At 34.1% G+C, this 18,538-nt stretch overlaps 1 protein-coding gene across 1 annotated transcript; it reads left to right on the top strand.

The window, feature by feature from the left end:
• Positions 1-4,779: 4,779 nt before the first annotated feature.
• Positions 4,780-8,515, top strand: LOC131955959 (ankyrin repeat domain-containing protein 50-like). Its single transcript, XM_059320289.1, has 2 exons — positions 4,780-6,960; positions 8,184-8,515. Exons 1-2 carry the CDS (start codon positions 4,917-4,919, stop codon positions 8,492-8,494), a joined length of 2,355 nt encoding a protein of 784 aa, XP_059176272.1. The 5' UTR covers positions 4,780-4,916; the 3' UTR covers positions 8,495-8,515.
• Positions 8,516-18,538: the final 10,023 nt, after the last annotated feature.

The following is an 18,538-nucleotide window of genomic DNA, read 5'->3' as shown; positions in this document are numbered from 1 at the left end:
TGATTTTGAAACTACACTAACATTTATGTTAACTTTTGTTTATTTGCTTTTCAAAACTTGTTATTATTGATTTTTTTTAAATTGATTTTTTTTTCACTTCATTGGTTAGTAATAATTGGTTAGTAAATATTGTAATTTTGTATTCTTTGTTTTCCTGAAAACCGTGTTTCCTATCGGTCTACCCGAAAATTATGTTTCTATTTGTGTTTATAAGGGCATGCGTGTCGTGTAAAGTCGACTAAAATAAGACTTGACCTTTAAATTATACGTTTAACCGAATTAAACTTGCGAAGACGAAAACATCCCGTAAATTGTTACGGACAACGGATAGTTACCCCCCCCCCCCCTCCCCCATGCTAAGTTGTGGTTCCTGTTTGGACTATTATTCTGATATTAAATCCTGTTTGAACAACCAAATTGCCGGGTGAACATAAGAAGAAGCCAAGCAAGTCTGCGAGTACGACGTTTTTCAAAGCAGACTATTGATTTTTAGTTGGTTTATAGAAATCGATCCAACATTAATAATCAAGATTCTTTTCTCTCTGTTAGGATTTACTCCAGTCAGCATTGTAGAAAGATTTCTTTAAAATAGTTTTTTTAGAACTATAAAATTGTATTGAGTACGTTTTTTTATTATAACTTTTGGCAAGATTTAAATTAAATCGATTATTCAACAATATGTCATTTCTATTTCTTTTAAAACATGCATTTTAAAACATCACTGATTGTAGGAAGGCGCCGTCTCAGACCAGATTAGTCTGCAATACGACCAACGCAACAAAAATCATTGTGTGGTCGACTCATACTGAGTCAAACTCACAAAATCTTTGGGGAGTGCCTCAAACTGAGCATGCAGCCTTTCAATATTTAACAATTGATAGTGTTCTTGTCTTTATAAATGTAAATAATTATGAATTTGAAATATAACTAGATGACCCAGTTTTCCAAATGTCTCAAAAGCTGCCAACCAATGCACTCTGGGTCAATCATTTGTCGAGCTAAAATGTATTTAGTTTGATTTGGTGTTGAAAAAAAAAACATTATATAATTAGAATGGAATGATAAAGTGCAATGTGGTAGGAAAAAGACAGATATTTTAAATACTGCTTTATATTTATTTTATACACTGAACGTACTGTTAACTAATTATTATTTTTGATCAATAACAGTTTAGAAGCCGCTCTTAAATGTCCTCTATGTTTACGTCTGTCGGTTTGCGGACAAGCTTTGGGTATTATAGTCGTTCACTAAGTTGAATCAGGCACGTCAGCCGGCACCCCAGCAAGGTTCGATTTGGCACCCTGGATTATCCTGTGAGCGCTAAGGTGCAAACGTTCGTTTTAAACAGTGGGATAGACTATGGATAAGAAAGGTTACTAGCGTCCTTAACTGAATCGAATCCGGGCGTCCTACGGCGCCCCGGCAGGGTGCTATTTTGGCGCTCCGGGTCTTCCCGTGAGCGCTATGGCGATCGGTTTAGTGAGTCCAATAGACTATGGGTAAGCTAGGGTATTATAGTCGTATATAATTAAATCCTCGAATATAAAATCATAATTAATTGACACTTTTATTTCAAATTTTAAAATGAATATTATCGTAAAACAAAATACCCCCAGCCTGCTACAGTTTATGTACAATATTTATTCTCTTCAATTGACTGCATGTAAAGAGATTCATATTGAGTTTATGATCTGTTTGTGTTGTTACTGTTTAGATTTTTATTTCCGTTCTTTATTGTGTTCTCATTGTTTAAACTGTCACATGTGTTCTTTGTTGTGTAGGATGCCATGTTTGCTTATATGTTCATGGCGTTTTCTTTTGATTGGTCTGACCAATCACAACTTCATTCAACCACAATCGTTTGAAACAAATTACACACAAAGAATATTGCAACATTAAACAAGGATTAGCGGGCACACACATGTATATGAGAGAAGTAAAATACAGCGCCACCTATATGCCCGAGTAAAACACTAGACGGAATTAGAAACTACTGGAACTATCACTCAGACTATGAACGAGAGAATACTGGAAACTATCGTGCTAATATTAGAATTGATTTTTCATACCTCGATAAGCGGCAATCCTGTTTTACAAGTCTTTACCAAACTTCCTGGTTCCTTATCAGCCTTAACACACCACGACTTCGAAGTATTTCTCGTCTACAAAAATACCTTCACTAAAATAAACGGTGATCAGCGTATTTTGATTCCTGAAATATTCTCTTCATTTTCTATTTATTTATTCTTATCTTGTTTCTCTATATTATTCATCATGAATTTATGTCAACATAATTGTATCTATTGTTATCAGTCGTTTTTAGCTGTTCGTTTCCAAACCGGCTAAAAAAATTGGGACCTATACATTGCATAATACTTGTAAACATGGATGTAGGACAAAAGCTCGTCATGGAAAAACGTCCGACGTTCAAAAAGCCAACGGGATATAAGGTCGACTTAAAGGCCAATATAAAAAGGCAGACACCAAAAAGACCGACAGACTATAAGGCTGGCAAACCATAAGGCAGACGAAGGTGAAAAAATCCTAATATCGCAAAACTAAGGCTTACTACACACACAGACCATTCTAGACAAGCATCAAAGAACAAACCTAAAGGCCGTCGGTATCACTGCCTGTATGACATGGCTGAGAAAATGCTATTTAATATCTTTGTAATTGGTCCTAAGCGACTGGAGGAAATGGGAGTGTCTTAAACACAAAAAATAAACAAGTAGGCAGTTAAACTAACATATTTTGCCAACAAATGGAGGAAACCAACTGAAGTAAGTCGATCGCGTGCCTTAACAGAAATAAATTCCATGGCGTTTGGCCACACTGTCATATGTGCACTGTTTCTTCTTCGCTCTTTATATTTATGTTGGACGGGGTTTCCTCCAACACAAATTTTGTTATGCGTTGACCTCGATTTCAGCAAGTTTTTCTTTTTGGATGAGTTGCTGTCGCCAGCTATCGGGCCTCATTTGCCCGAGTTTTCGAATCGGGACTTCATGTATGTATACTAATTTTTTAAAATGTTTAAACATTTAATTATAAAGCCAGGACTTATGGATAAACTGTAGGAACATTTAATGTACCGTAAATTATTAGGATACTAATTAAAGATCTTGGACACATGTTATAACACTACAAATTGTAGTACAATCGATAACATCCGACACGGCTGCTACAACTGAAAGGGTTTTAATCTGTACTATCCCTAAGATGACGGAGTGGCTTAGCTTTAGAGAGCTAGACTGCTAACCCGTTAGTCTCGAGTTCGAATCCGGATCCAAAATCAGTAGAGGGCACTGAGTACACTTAGCTCTGATGGGTACCTAACTCACGAAAGTAAAGGCGGCTGGGCATAGCGCTGACCACACTTCCCCTTCATATGCCGAGAAACAGAAGCAGGTGAACTCTACTTCACTTGCTCTAGACATGTTTACTAGTCCTAAGGTTGTACAAAATAATACGGCACTGTGCTGTACTTTATCATTTTGTAACTTGTTTGATGTAATAAAAAAAACGTTTGCTCAAAAGAGTTTTTTTTATAAAACTTGTCGGCCTTATTTCCTGTTGATCTTTAGTTCATCTCGGCCTTTTGTTATTGTCGGCCTTTTGCAAATGTCGGCCTTTTGTTCAAGTCGGCCTTTTGTTCAAGTCGGCCTTTTGTCTATGTCTGCCTTTTATTCAGATCCCTGTAACTAAAATGTACTGCACTAATGAGAGTTTTGGGAGACAGACAAGAAAGACTGGTTGCATGTAAAATTTATAATTGTGTTGGCCGTTTATTGTTGTCTATTGGCTATACTTAATCCTAAAGACTGATGAAATTATACGTATACTACGTTATATCTCGAAAGTTCTGAAAAACTATATCAAAACATTCCGTTTAAAATCAGTGAAACAAATGCCTAATGACAATCATGCCAGGAATCTGTTGACGTCAATGGGTTAGATATTTTCTTGTTTTCTTCAATCATTATTGATTTTCTTTCACCCTTATCAGATAAGTAAAATGGCCTAGACTATATAGCATGTATTTGCTTTAGGTGTATTATCACAGTTGTCCCCCCATTACACCAAATAAGCTATGTAGGTGAACAAAATGCTCGAATAAGGGACATTTTGTATCAGATGTGATCTTGTGTGTTGTCTGGCGCTTTCCATATCCGTGTATTCTTGTGATTTTATAATTCGACCGTCGTCCAGAAACAAACGTGAACTTGAGCGACATTATGATCAGCGACGGCAGTGTAAGTCGACCCGCAAGCTCAGTCTCGTCTTAACTTGCTCGTCTGAAACGACTGTCAAACAATAATTGTGCTCCCAGAATGACCGACATTTTTGTGAGTATTTGTCAACACGTGCGCAAGTACATGCCACAAGATTAGTTGCTGTGTGCTGCCATCTTCATGTAACGGTCGACATATTTTACGACCTCTCAGATATAACCCACAAAACACTGATTTTAAAAAAATGTTAAATTTGTCTTAAAATATTTGGCTATTTAAATGTCTGAATTCTTCGCTTCTTTAAAAACAATCAGAATTTGACGTAGGCTTTATTTTTCATTAATCAAGTCAACATCTTGTAGTTTATATTTATATCACTGTTTACGATTTTAAATAAGAATAGCGGAAGTACCTTTCGTGAAATCGTAACCGATTTAATAAAAAAAATATTCATATTTGGTTTAAAATATTAAAATTAATGAAAAATACTAAGTTTGGTGAAATTATTTAATTATCAGTTAATAAGCATGATAAAAAAGAAAATACTATTTGTGCAAATTTACTAAAAAATGAGAAATATAATACAGAAACTATTGAACTTATTAAGTTAAAAAATTAAACCACAAAATTTACCTTTACTTCAGAAAGGTATTCAAGGAGTAATTGTTAGTATTTCCAGTCATGGGAAACGGTGCTAGCAAATATAGTAAACGGGGGAAAATACAAACATCATCAACAGCTGCAGGGGACGAACAATGTGTTACACGAAAAGCTACAACTAGCATTGATAGTAACGATGTGCATAGCGACGGCAATGATGTGTTAATCGTAGCTTCTAAATCAGGACACACAAAAATAGTGGAATATTTACTGCAAAGTGGTAGCGACGTTAATGCTGTTGGGGAAAATGGGTGGAATTCTTTGATGTTCGCCTCTGAAAGAGGACATGAACAAATTGTAGAACTATTAATTAAAAATGGAAGTGATATCAACGCTATTGAAAATGGCGGTTTAAATGCATTGATGATAGCCTCAAAAAATGGCCATGAAGAAATTGTTGAACATTTAATTAAACATGGGTGTGATTTTAAAGTTGTTAGCAATAAAGGAAAGAATGCATTAATGTATGCCTCTAAAAATGGTCATAAAGATATTATAGATCTTCTAATAAAAAGTGGCAGTGATATCAAAGCTGTTAACAATGAAGGATGGAATGCATTAATGATAGCCTCTAGATACGGACATGAAAAAACTGTAGAACTTTTAATTAAATGTGGCAGTGATATTAAAGCTGTCAAAGAGGATGGATGGAATGCATTAATGCTAGCCTCTTATAATGGACACGAACAAATTGTAGAACTGTTAATTAAAAAAGGCAGTGATATTAAAGCTCTTAACAATCAAGGATGGAATGCATTAATGCTAGCCTCTGAAAATGGACATAAAAATGTTGTACATTTTCTAATTAAAAGTGGAAGTGATATTAACGTTGTTGACAGACATAGAGAGAATGCATTAATGATAGCCTGTAGACATGGACACGAAACTGTAGAACTATTAATTCAAAATGGATGTGATGTTTCATTTGTTAACATTGATGGGTGGAATGCATTAATGATAGCATCTTATTATGGATACGACAAAATTGAACTTTTAATTAAAAGTGGGTTCGAAGTTAAAACCGTTGACAATGAGGGTTTGAATGCTTTAATGTTAGCCTCTGAGGCTGGACATGAAAAAATTGTAGAACTATTAATTAAACATGGGAGTGATGTTAATTATGCTGCTCTAAATGACGGGATGAATGCGTTAATAGCGGCCTCTAAGTTCGGACATGTGGGTGTTGTAGAGCTTTTGATTAAACATGGCAGTGATCTTGAATATTGTGCAGATGGAGGATGGCGTGCATTAACGATGGCCTCTTACAAAGGGCATGAGAAAACCGTAGAACTTTTACTTAGTAGTGGGGCTAATATTAATGCTGTTAACAATGAAGGGTGGAATGCACTAATGTTCGCATCAGAAAGCGGACATGAAGGAGTTGTTAAAATTTTAATAAAAAGTGGGATTGATATTAACGCTGCTAAAAAAAACGGATTAAATGCATTAATGATAGCCTGTATCAATGGTCATGAAAAAACACTAAAACAATTAATTAAAAGCGGCAGTGATATTAACGCTGCTGCTATTGACGGAATGAGGGCGATAATGATGGCCTCTCAAAATGGACATGCTAAAGTTGTAAAAAAGTTGCTTAAAAGTGGAAGTGACATTAATGCGATTGAAAATGATGGTTTGAGCGCATTAATGTATGCCTCTGCCAACGGGCATAAAGATATTGTTGAACTTTTAATTAAAAATGGCAGTGATGTTAAAGTTGTTTCCAATGATGGCTGGAATGCATTAATGTACGCCTCTAGAAAAGGAGATGAAAAAGTTGTAGAACTTTTAGTTCAAAATGGCAGTGATATAAACTATGTTACGAAATATGGTATAAGCGCATACAAAATAGCTTCTATCAGAGGACATGAAAACATTGTAGAATTTTTAGTCAAAAGTGGATGTGATGTTACAACTACTAAAGACGACGGATTTATTGAAAGATTACAAAAAGACGAAAGCGGGGCAGAAGCTTTACTCCAAAAAGTTAATGTGTCTCTGGTCTCTTCTGCAAATGGAATGCCATCGGTAAACAATGATGAATTGATAGGAACACAATATGCAGGTAAATACATGATCTCCATTTTGTCTTGGTCTTGGGTGTCGCTGTAGGTTTAACAATACACGTGACCAGACTAAACAAGGACTGGGGTGAAGACAGTTTACTCACGCATACAGTATCAACAGGTTAGGGAGTTGTTGTCCCGTCTGGTATATGACCTGGGGTGACCGTACAGGGGACAAAAAAACGACTGACCCGGGCAGATCACTAATTGGGTCCGGCAAGGAATTAGACTGCACAGAATGACGACGCTTTTTGTAATTACAATTAAGGTTTTAATTAGCACTCAAGACAGTCGAGGCTGGACGGTAGAATGGAGGTGACTCAGATTATTGTGGAGCTAGAAAAACATAGTTAGTGACGATAAAAGGGAGCATCGACATGTGGTAGATTTTAATGGACCCGAGCGAGATTAGTCTCAAAGGTATTCGAGAGACCCATAACATATTTTTTAAATCATGCAAGGTGTAATTCAAATTAATATGGTTTATTTATATAAATTAAAAAAGCGATTATGCAATAGAGTTTTTGTTTTATAAAACTTGTCGACCTTATTTCCTGTTGATCTTTGGTTCATATCGGCCTTTTGTTCATGTCGGCCTTTTGTCTTTGCTATGTCTGCCTTTTATCTAGATCTCTGTAAACATAATGTACTGCACTAATGATAGTTTCGAGACACAGAAAGACTGGTTGCATGTAAAATTTATAACTGTGGTTTTCCGTTTTTTTGTGTCTATTGGCTTTACTTACTCCTAAAGACTGATGAAATTATACATACAGTGAATAATGTGTTCAAATCAGTTAAGGAGCTAAAGAAACTGCTAAAATAAAATTTAGATATTACTAGTATGGACACTCTAAATAAAACCTATTTCTGGAACAAAAATGCATTCTGATACGATGACTGATCTAGCTTCAAATTTAGCACTTAATGTGATTTGTTGTTTTTTGTTCAATGAAAATAATTTTTATAAAGCGCCTTCCTCTTTTAAATAAATTTTATATGTTGATTATCTTTTTTGTTTTAGATTAAGGTAAGAAGTCTAATTACCCAAAGGGTTATTACCGAAGGGTTAGCCATGGTTGCACTGACATCCGATAGTAAGATAGTCTCAGGGGTAGATTTAGATTAGAAAAAGGATTTTAGACACCCCCCCTAGTCAGAGCTTACATTAATACGCCACTGTATGGTAAATGTAATCATTTTTGCATTTCATTCCTTTCAGAAACTGTTAATCAAAGAAAGCCAGTTCGTGGCCAGCTACAAGACAACCATTTTAAATTACTCCAGAAGGAGACATTGTATTTACTTCAGGAAATAGACGCTGAATTTTTAATTGACCATCTTTTTTCTAAATGCGTCATCAGTTTAGATGATCGTCATAAAGTTAGGGCTGAGAAAACACCAAGGGAGCGAACTCGTGTTTTTTTAGACATTTTATTTCATTCAGGACCTGAGAGGGCTTTTCCGGAATTTTTGGTTAGTCTAGAAACGGAATATCCACATGTTGCAGAGCGACTAAGGAAACAATTGTAACCTTGTTTAAAGATTTAGTCATTAAACAGATACTTTCCCTGAAAATCAAAATGATGGACGTTTATACCTTAAATTAGTATATTAAAAGTAGCGTATTCATTTGAATACCATTACGATGACATTAAACAATACAATTTGAAATTTAAGCGTATATATTTTAACTTTAAAAATATGAAAAACATATTTCTCGTATTTTTATTACGGTAAAACTAGGTCAATTTTACCGTAAATTCATTAAGTCAATTGAAAAGTGTAAACAGAAGCATATGCAAATGACAACCTGGCGTTAATGTGCAGGGCAATTTTATAGTTGAATTTTGTTTTTTTTAAATTCAATTACTTTAAGTTCGATTATTTTATAGATGTTGGTATCATCAGATCGTGGAGTCTCTTTTGGTATTTGACTTAGTTGACCATGTTTGATTTAATCTAAATATTAGAAAACACAACGACACTTGCTAGACCTTCAATCAGTCTAAATGTATGTAAGTTTTTGTATGCTTCGCTTTTTTTTAAAGTTTCCATTGATGTTCTATTAATTTGTAGAAAAAGCAAAGATTTGTTTTTTTAAATTTAAAAAAAAAATCGTATTTTAATAATTGTATAAACATATGTGCCACTATGGATGCATAAGACCAATTACCTTTTTATAGACATTTATTAATAATATACTTAAGGGTCCTATATATATATATATATATATATATATATATATATATATATATATATATATATATATATATATATATATATATATTTATTTATATATACATATTAATTACCTGTTTATATACATTTATTAATAATATACTATATAGGACATATATATATATATATATATATATATATATATATATATATATATATATATATATATATATATATATATATATATATATATACTAAACACAGCTTTTACTATATTTGATAACTATAAATAAATTATCTTCAGAATTTTCCCTCCGTTTTCCATCTATTTATTTAACTTTTTCTATTGTGTGTTCCTTGGTCGGTCTACCTTGTGGTGTTCAATTTTCCCATTGTGTTTTAAATGATAAGGGATATTATGGCAAACACATTAAAGCAATTTTTATATAAATACTTGCCTGATACAGAAATCGGGCAACAAATGGAAAAGTATTTTAAAATTTAAATATAAATAAATAAATGGTCAAAAATGATAGACCTAACAGGAAGATTACTGTTGCACCTCAGGGGAATCAGTCAATTGGGTGTCAGTGTAACTCCTGAAAACCTAGAGTGGTTAGCCCAACTACTAAGTTTAAACAAGATTTTTTTTAACGATAATGAACTATATAATTTTATTGAATTTAAACAACAAAGGAACCAAATGCAAGTCTTTGATAAAACAAACAAAACCAAACGAAACAACAAACTAAATTGAACACTTAGTCATGTTACTGTGAGAACTCTTACTCGTCAGATCTTGTTCTAGTTACAACAGTCAAATAAAACTGGCCTGCCCGTGCTTCCATTCCCAGTTCACACCACGTTCACACTTTATCCACACACAAAAACCCAGTCAAATAAACCGGGAGTGATCTCCCCTAAAAATTCTCGAATATTCTAATATAACACTACATGGGATGGCAACTCGGAATATAGACATGATTTTTCTTTACTTAAACTTTTAAAAATAGAATAGAATCTCGTAGAAAAAGAATTGTGCACCAAAACAAAATGTGCATAATAGTGCGCAATATTATTAGTACTTTATAAATTTACATGCGTTTTTTGAGAAATTGGAAATAGCTTAAATTACTACTTCCGGTCTACGGAAATTACTAAAAATTTGATAGAAGGAAGAGAATTAGATCTTTTACTTACGTGTGACATTTTATTTATCTATCTGAAATAGTACTCAAGTTATAGGCTTTAGAAAAATTCAAAGTAGTAAAAGTACCACTTCCGGTTATCGGAAATCGCTCAAAAGTTGACACGATTCTACGATTTTGATAAAATTCTTATATATGAAATTTCATCAACCTAGCTGTAACGGTACTCAAGTTATCGTGTTTACACACGGACAGACACACACACACACACACAGACTAGCAGACATACGGACAAGATTGCAAAATTATGTTTTTCCGTATCAGTGAGGTGTAAAACGTGGAGATTTGTAAAAATCTCGATTTTTTTTTTTTGCACGATTACAATACTTTCTCTATACTTCGTATATACGAGAAAGTAAAAAAGAGCTTTGCTTTCAATTTAGAATTAATTTTAATGGTATTTCACCATAAAAATAGGTTCGTCTATAAATAGAAGCTAAATATAGATCGTCGTTTTATATTTGTCTTCCTTTGTATTCTCCTCATGCCCCTGCCTCCAATACAATCTTCTATATATATAATTCTCTTCTGGGAGACGCTAGAAAACAAGCTGTAAACGCGCTCCCTACCACCCCCACCCCTACGTGGTCTGGTGAGCTGTGGTTCACTCTAAATGTTTACAAACAGAGCCTGGTTTAGTGACGACTATTAAGGGCAGATAATTTAGTTTGAAACGATTTTAAACGTAGGAGGGGGGGGGGGGGAGTAACTAAGTGGAGTTTACTGTAACGGAGGGGGGAGGAGGGGGGGGGGTTATCGTCCTTAACGAGATACTTATAGTGTTTTAAAGAAATATTTTCAGTGGCAGCGTTGGTACTGTCGAATTCACAAATTATGAATTACTGAAAAGTAGAAAATAAAACAACTAAATAGCGGCGTATGATACGCCGCGGGTCGGCTCGTAACATAATAATTGTCAAACAAGGCGAGAATCATAGCATCAAGCTAATCGCGATTTTTACGGACATTTTAATGCTGCAGTATTTCAAATCCTCTTATATTTTTACTTTCTTATATACAAAGTATAGAGAAAGTATTGTAATAGTGCAGTGTGTGTGTGTGTGTGTGTTTTCTGTGAACACGATAATTTTAGTGCCGTTAAAGCTAGGATAATGGAAATTCATATATAAGTATTATATTAACATTGTAGTTCTGTATCAACTTTTCAGCGATTTCCGATAACCGAAAGTGGAACTTATTCTACTTTTAGGTTTTCAACAGCCAATATAACTTGAGCACTGTTTCAGACAGACGAAATTTCGCATAATGAGAAAAATATCTAATTCTCAACCTTCGGTCAAACTATGAGTAATTTCCGTTTATCGGAAGTAATAATTTACGCAATTTCCCATTTCTCAATAAGAATGTATAAAGTGCTAATATTCCGCACTATTATAAACACATTGTTTGCTGTTCAGTTTGTGCGCAATTCTTTTTTCTACGAGATTCTATTCTATTTTTAAAAGTTTAAGTAATTAAAATGGATTTAAAATCATGTCTATATAACGAGTTGCCATCCCCCGTAGTGTGATATAAGAATATTCGAGAAAATTTACTAATCCCTCTTTTTTATTCATGGCAAAGCCTGGTGAGACAATAGGGCAGTATTGCTGCTACTATTGCATTTCACATATCTCTTCAATCTGTCTAGGCAAGCTATGTAATTTGACTAAGTCTATTGGGAAGCCATAAATCAATAAAAGACAATTAAACATTTTCAAGTCAAGTATGAACATTATCGAACGAACATTGGAGTGTTTTTTATTCTATGATTAATCTAACGTGTGTATAACATGAATAGTTCAGTAGTTTATTAACTGTGTCTTGTGTGCTAATGTAAACGACAAATACAGCAAAATTTCAGTCGTTTTCGCAAGTTGACGGCTGTTAGATATGTTACCTGAAATGTATAAAAAGTTCCATCAATGAATTGTATTGCCCATATCTAAGCGGTTTTTTGTGCATCAGTCTCTTCCCCCCCCCCCCCCCACCCCCTCCTACACACACACTCGCCCATAACCCTAACCTAATAAAATTTACATTTAAAAAAACACCTGAACCGATCAACGTCAACAGCGTAAAATAGTTATGTAACGCAGGTGACATAGATAACATAGTAAAATGAATGAAGATAAAATTGGCAGGTGTCAAAGCCTGTCTCCTCAAGCACGTAAGGACTAATTTTACCAAAGGCTTGCTAGCCAAAATATTCTTTCATATTCTGTTTTTCCCATAAAATACAAAAAGTATATAGGAAAATACGACTGGTCAGTTTTTACCCATTTCCAGATTTTTCCTGGATATGGCGAGTTTTTTTTTTGTGACACCCCTAAGCGTTCTCCTACCACCTCACAAAATATCAAGGGGGGTCGTTGGGCAAAAAAAAATTTTATAATATAGCCCATATAAGGCGTCGGTCAGTCCTCTAGGTGGACTTGTTGGCCGACCGGCACCGGCTCTCGTGTTCTATCGCCCCAAGGCAGACTCATGCCAAATCTGAAGCGACTGCGGTGCCGGGAAGTGCCCTGTACCTGACAACTTTGCTTTATAATTATATAATTATATAGATAACCATTAGCTTTTTGATACCTATTATACGTGTCTATATTGTTAAATTGTAACGTCATATTTCAGTGTATAGATGGAGACAATCACCAGTCACATTCCCAGCAACAAAAAACATCCCATTAAGCGCAGATGATTTTTTTAGTTTTCCCAGCAATCTGCTCTATTTGCATCAAATATTTATATGTAAAGCCTCATTAAAACAACAGCTCTAAGTATATCTCAGCATAGGAACATTTCTTATATAATTCATTTCATTAAATTATTAAAACATAAACGATTTTCCAGATGATGAAGGGGTCTCCTCATAATTTTTTTTTTTTTAAATAAAAGAATTTATTGTATTGTTGATGATGACCGTTATTGGTAGCCATATAATCTGGGGCATTTTGAAAGCAGCTCTTTTCTGTGTATTCCCAGACGCAAAAGTACATCCAGCTAATGGGTACAAGCCTTAAGTTCGAGAAAGTAAAGGAAGCATCTTACGTAGTAATTTTACAACTATTGCTTTGACCAAACAAGAGCAATAATGCTATTATTAGGAGAAAAAGGAACCGCAGTGTGTATGCATGTATGTAGGATAACATAACTGAATAACAAAGAACTTATATTAGTCGCGAGCTACACTCACTGAAATCACATTTGCATTCACGTTTTGAAATTGTTTTACAAAACTGGTTAGCAATTATATATATAAATACTAAGTCGATTGTGTGTTCTGTAGGTAATTAGCTAAACATTTTTTGTCCTGTTGGTGTTTATATATACAGTTTGTGTCCTTTAGTTTTACAAAAAAGTCTTTGTTGGAGAAATTCACAAAATTGTCTTTGTTATATTAATGGACATTTTTGTAGAATATTTAGATCAACATACCTTTAATATAGGGTTGCCTTTAAACATATTACTTTTAATCGTTGACCTACTTGTCCAAAATGCTAGCATAAAAAGAAGCCAAGCAAATCAACGCGTGCAATTTTTTCAAACACGTTATTGATTTTAATTTCTTTATTGAAATAAAATCAATATTAATATTCACATTTATATAAAGCTTGTTTTAGTTTGAGATTTTTGTTCATTTTAAAGCTTGGCTATATTAATATAGCATCGATAATAATGAGTATTATATCGGCTTGCAAAACAGGTCGGTCTATGTGATTAAAGCTGTTAGTCGGAACTTGTAGACAGTAGCTTAGCGAGGGGGGGGGACATATGTCCCCGGGCGCCGACCTTAGGGGGCGCCAAAATGGGTTGGAAAAATAAATTAAAGGGTTGAGGGGCGTGCAAATTGAAAGTTTGGTGGAGGGGGGGTGCAAATCGAAAAGTTTGTCCCTGGGCGCCAGGAAGGGTCGCTACGCCTCTGCTTGTAGAAACGTGCTGTATCAATTAACATTGGCTCCAAAACGACCGACACAACAAAGTCAATTTAAGGACGATTTTCACGCACAAACTGTTGTTGTCGACTCCTCCACAGCATGCAGCTCTCAACTACTTAATAATATTTTCTTTTCATCAGTAGCGTTTGTTGTAATCTGCCGGCGCAGTGGACTTGCCAAGGTTCAATGTAGACTTCAATGTGAAGGCGTTGAATTATTCTGGCTGCGGTTTCATTGTGAGAAATTTGCTTCTCCGCTCATGTTTGTGTACCATTCTATATTCAATGTAACATGGAGCAAAAGGCCGTCAGACCAAGTTGCAGACGGACCATTAGGTCGCCAAAAAAAAAAAAAAAATTGACACTCTAATTGGTTTTCAAAAATAAGAAAAGTTATAAACTAATGATGCAGTAAAGAGTAAAAATCGTGAGCAAATTATGTTTAAGTTAAGTGTATGATCATTAACCCACAGCCGAAATTCTTAAACATTATATTAAAGTTCTAAAGACGTGTCACCCCCATTACACACAGATCCCGATAAAAGTGTCTTTTACTTTGCCACACACTCAAAATTGCGTCTACTTGTGAGTGTGTGAGTGGGTTCCCAGAAAAATGCGTAATCGAAAAACTGCGCAAATACAAAATAATAATAATAAAACACTTTAATTTTGTCATAATTCGTGGAAAAGTGTTATATATATATATATATATATATATATATATATATATATATATATATATATATATATATATATATATATTATTTTATTTTTTTAAATATTTAAAAGTTCATTTTGAAATGCAAAATAGAACAGAACACGATACATAACTCAAAATAACACATTGCATACAACACATTTAAAATACAAATACACAATAACACTAATCCTAAAAAACAACACAAAGGATTCTCTAATCATCGTATAGTATTTTTTAATTTCAATTATGAAATACAAAAAGATTTAAGGTCTGCGATCAAAAGTAAGGGAAATAATTACACCCTTGAATACATTTCCGTTCAAATGTTTAATTACATATTTCAACTTTTTTATTTAAAAAAAAGCAATATTTTAAAAAAGCTGTTTTACCAATATGTCTGTCTTTTCCAAATGTTAATATATTATTATAATTCAAGCTTAACTTGTAAACCGTCACACAAGATTATGGAAACCAAAGTGATAAATAAATGCACTACACATGTCTTCAAAAGAAATGTGCACTCGGCGTTCTTACTGCAAAAGATCCCCAAATTAATTTAACGATGATCAACTAACAAAACTCCTAACATACTTTTGTAATAGAGGTTTCAAATTTTCACGCATAAGAGTAATTTCAAAATTCACTTTTAGATAGCGTCAATTATTTTTAGGGTTATAGTAGTCTGATAGCAAATTTAATTTTTTTTTCTGCAGTATGATGATTCCCGTTTTGGTAGCAATTCTTAAAAATAAATAAGAAAAAAATAAAATTTAAAAATATCGAGTCTCTAGATACTTATTTACTTTAAAAGCTCGCGGACCCTAGACCTGGTGGACTTTGTCCACCTTGGTCACATGGTTGTTACGCCACTGGGTCATTTTTTTTTATTATGACCACAAACTCCATCTGTGTATGACTACAGTGCTCTTTGTTTGTAGTTGTTAGTCCGCCGGAAGCAAAGATACAAAACCTTATTGATTATAAAGAAAATTGTGTGTTTATTCAAAGCTTGAGAAAGTTTAATATACATAAAGAAATATAAAGACAATCAAATAATTTGAGGTAGTATATTTTAAAAAAAACTAGGTGTAAACCAGTCTAACCTTTAAGGCATGATTATTACTATTGATAATAATTCTATCAGGTCGGATAATTAGAACCACGTGTACTTTTTACCCGCCATCGCGTTGGTACGCTTATGACGATTTTCACTACAAAATTATTACTGCTTCACGTTGGTAATTAGCAACGTTTACCAAACAAATTTTATTTGTTAACTAGCCGTCCCAGCCAGGCCCTGCTCTGGCTTCTGTGAAAAACCTTTCTGTTAAAGACCGTTACCTGTGTGTTTAGTAATCACCATAAACCCGGCATTGCCCACCCAAACCACAACCAACCAAAACAACAAAACGTAAACATAACGCTAACACAATTACAAATACAAACGAAAACAAAAACCTAACAACAAACCTAACCACCATCACAAACACCAATACAAACACAAAGAAAAAACTAACAAAAAAGCAAACGAAAACAAAAACCTAACAACAAACCCAACCACAACCACTACGAACACAAAGAAAAAAAAACGAAAAAGCAAACGAAAACAAACAAAATCCAAACGCAAAACCAACCACAAACACAAACCCAAAAAAAAAAACACAAACGAAAAAGCAAACGAAAACAAACCAAATCCAAACGCAAAACCAACCACAAACACAAATACAAACACAAACCCAAAGAAAAAAACACAAACGAAAACGAAAAAAGAAAGAACAAAAACGAACCAAATCAAAACGCAACCATTAACGCAAACCCAACCTAAACACAAAGAAAACCCTAACGCGAACATAAACGCAAAGTGCTCACAGTCTAGCCCGGGGCAGAATCGCCTGTTTCAGCTTAATAATCGACTACAGTACCCCAACTTATTCATAGTCTTTTGCACTCACTTAAACGAACGTAGGTGCCAAACCAAACCAAATGAACAATTATAATACTCCAAGCTTATTCGTAAAATACCTACAGCATTTGCACTTGATCAATCCCCGCTAGTTATGTAATTATTTTTTTCCCAACACCAAAACAAAGTAATAAAAAGTAAATTCTTTTCCACTAATGCTATGTTTTATAAAGGGAAGTAATTGTGTTTTCCTAATTTATCAAAGGGAAGTAAGTGCTAAAGGACTAAATATAAATAATTTTCAGACATAATTAGAATTTTTGTTATTTTTTAAAAATTATGTTTAATGAACATGCCGACAATTATTACTATCAGTTTGAAAAATGAAAATTATTTCCCAACACTTTCAATAGTAATTTGTTAACTCATAAATTTAGACTATGAGCACGATAATAGTCTAAGTATGTCAACGACAAACAAACTTATTTTTACATACAGAATTGAGCTTTATATATTAGAATAAAGTAGCGAGATGTTTTAGCACGTTAGTATGTTTAAAAAAAATATACGCGTAATATCTACAGCTCGGCGCTGTTAGAAAAACAGCACAGCATATCATCGAACAGTTGCAAAGCACAAAAACCTTTTCTTTCACAATCGATTCCACAATTTTGTTTTGTCAGCACACATCATTCAGAATAATTTGAAACCTATTACTGCGATTTACTCTACAGATAGCCCACCAGTACCCTCTATATTTGAGGTGACACCTTGAGGTACCAAACTGGGTGACAACCGACCTAGTGACGCCGCTGTTTCCTCTAATCTCTGTACACGAGAACCTAAAAGGCTAGAATCAAGAGAGCATTATGTTTAAATGTTTATATTTTTCGCTTACCGAGGATTATTACTTTGAAACATTTCGTATTTTTCTTACCTAAAAGAAGCACATCGCATAATTTCGTGACAGCCCTTCACTAAAGCTTTGTGGTGGTGTTCTATCACACTTCTATGGACAGAACAATTTCGAAGTGGCCTAGATCACCAATATTCCATCAATAGGAACCAGTAAATAAAAGAAAAGTCCTATTTGGCTGAGGACAAAAAATTCATAATCATTTGTTTATATGTGCAACTAAATATATTTACTGGAAGTAAATTGTTGACAATAAGAGCTATTACCTAAACACAACAATTCTCACGTTTGTTGTCTCTTGTATGCTCTATTGATAAAATAAACTCAGATTTTTGAAAAATATTTTACCATACGCAAATGTGTTACCTTGCATGAATAAACATTGAAACAAAAGAAGCAGCTTAAATTAGTCATCGGAATAAAGATTACCGTTTCGTGATGTAATAAACTCCTTCATTCCCCCCCCCCCCCCCCTTTCCCTCCGAAAAAAAATACGACCGTTTGATTTTAATGTAAGTAAACAAAAACTGATATGACCAAAATTACTACCGGCAATTTTCAAATAATAGCTTATATTATTGAAGTGAAGTTCCTTATCGAACCTTTCGGGTCCAGGGGCAAGTGAAGTTCATCTGTTTCTGTGACCTCGACATAAGAAGGGACAGTGTGGTCAGCACTATGCCCAGCCTCCTTTACTTTTCTCAATGAGAGTCAGGTACCCATAAAATCTGA

The sequence above is a fragment of the Physella acuta genome, unplaced genomic scaffold (assembly GCF_028476545.2).
Source record: "Physella acuta isolate Inbredline_101_S28 unplaced genomic scaffold, ASM2847654v3 ptg001119l, whole genome shotgun sequence".
NCBI classification, from domain to species: domain Eukaryota; kingdom Metazoa; phylum Mollusca; class Gastropoda; family Physidae; genus Physella; species Physella acuta.
This window is presented reverse-complemented; position numbering and strand designations above follow the sequence as displayed.

Coding starts and splice junctions, on each gene's coding strand:
- LOC131955959 (XM_059320289.1), top strand. CDS start 4,917: ATGGGAAACGGTGCTAGCAAATATAGTAAACGGGGGAAAATACAAACA. Junction 6,961..8,183: donor GATAGGAACACAATATGCAG/GTAAATACATGA, acceptor CATTCCTTTCAG/AAACTGTTAATCAAAGAAAG.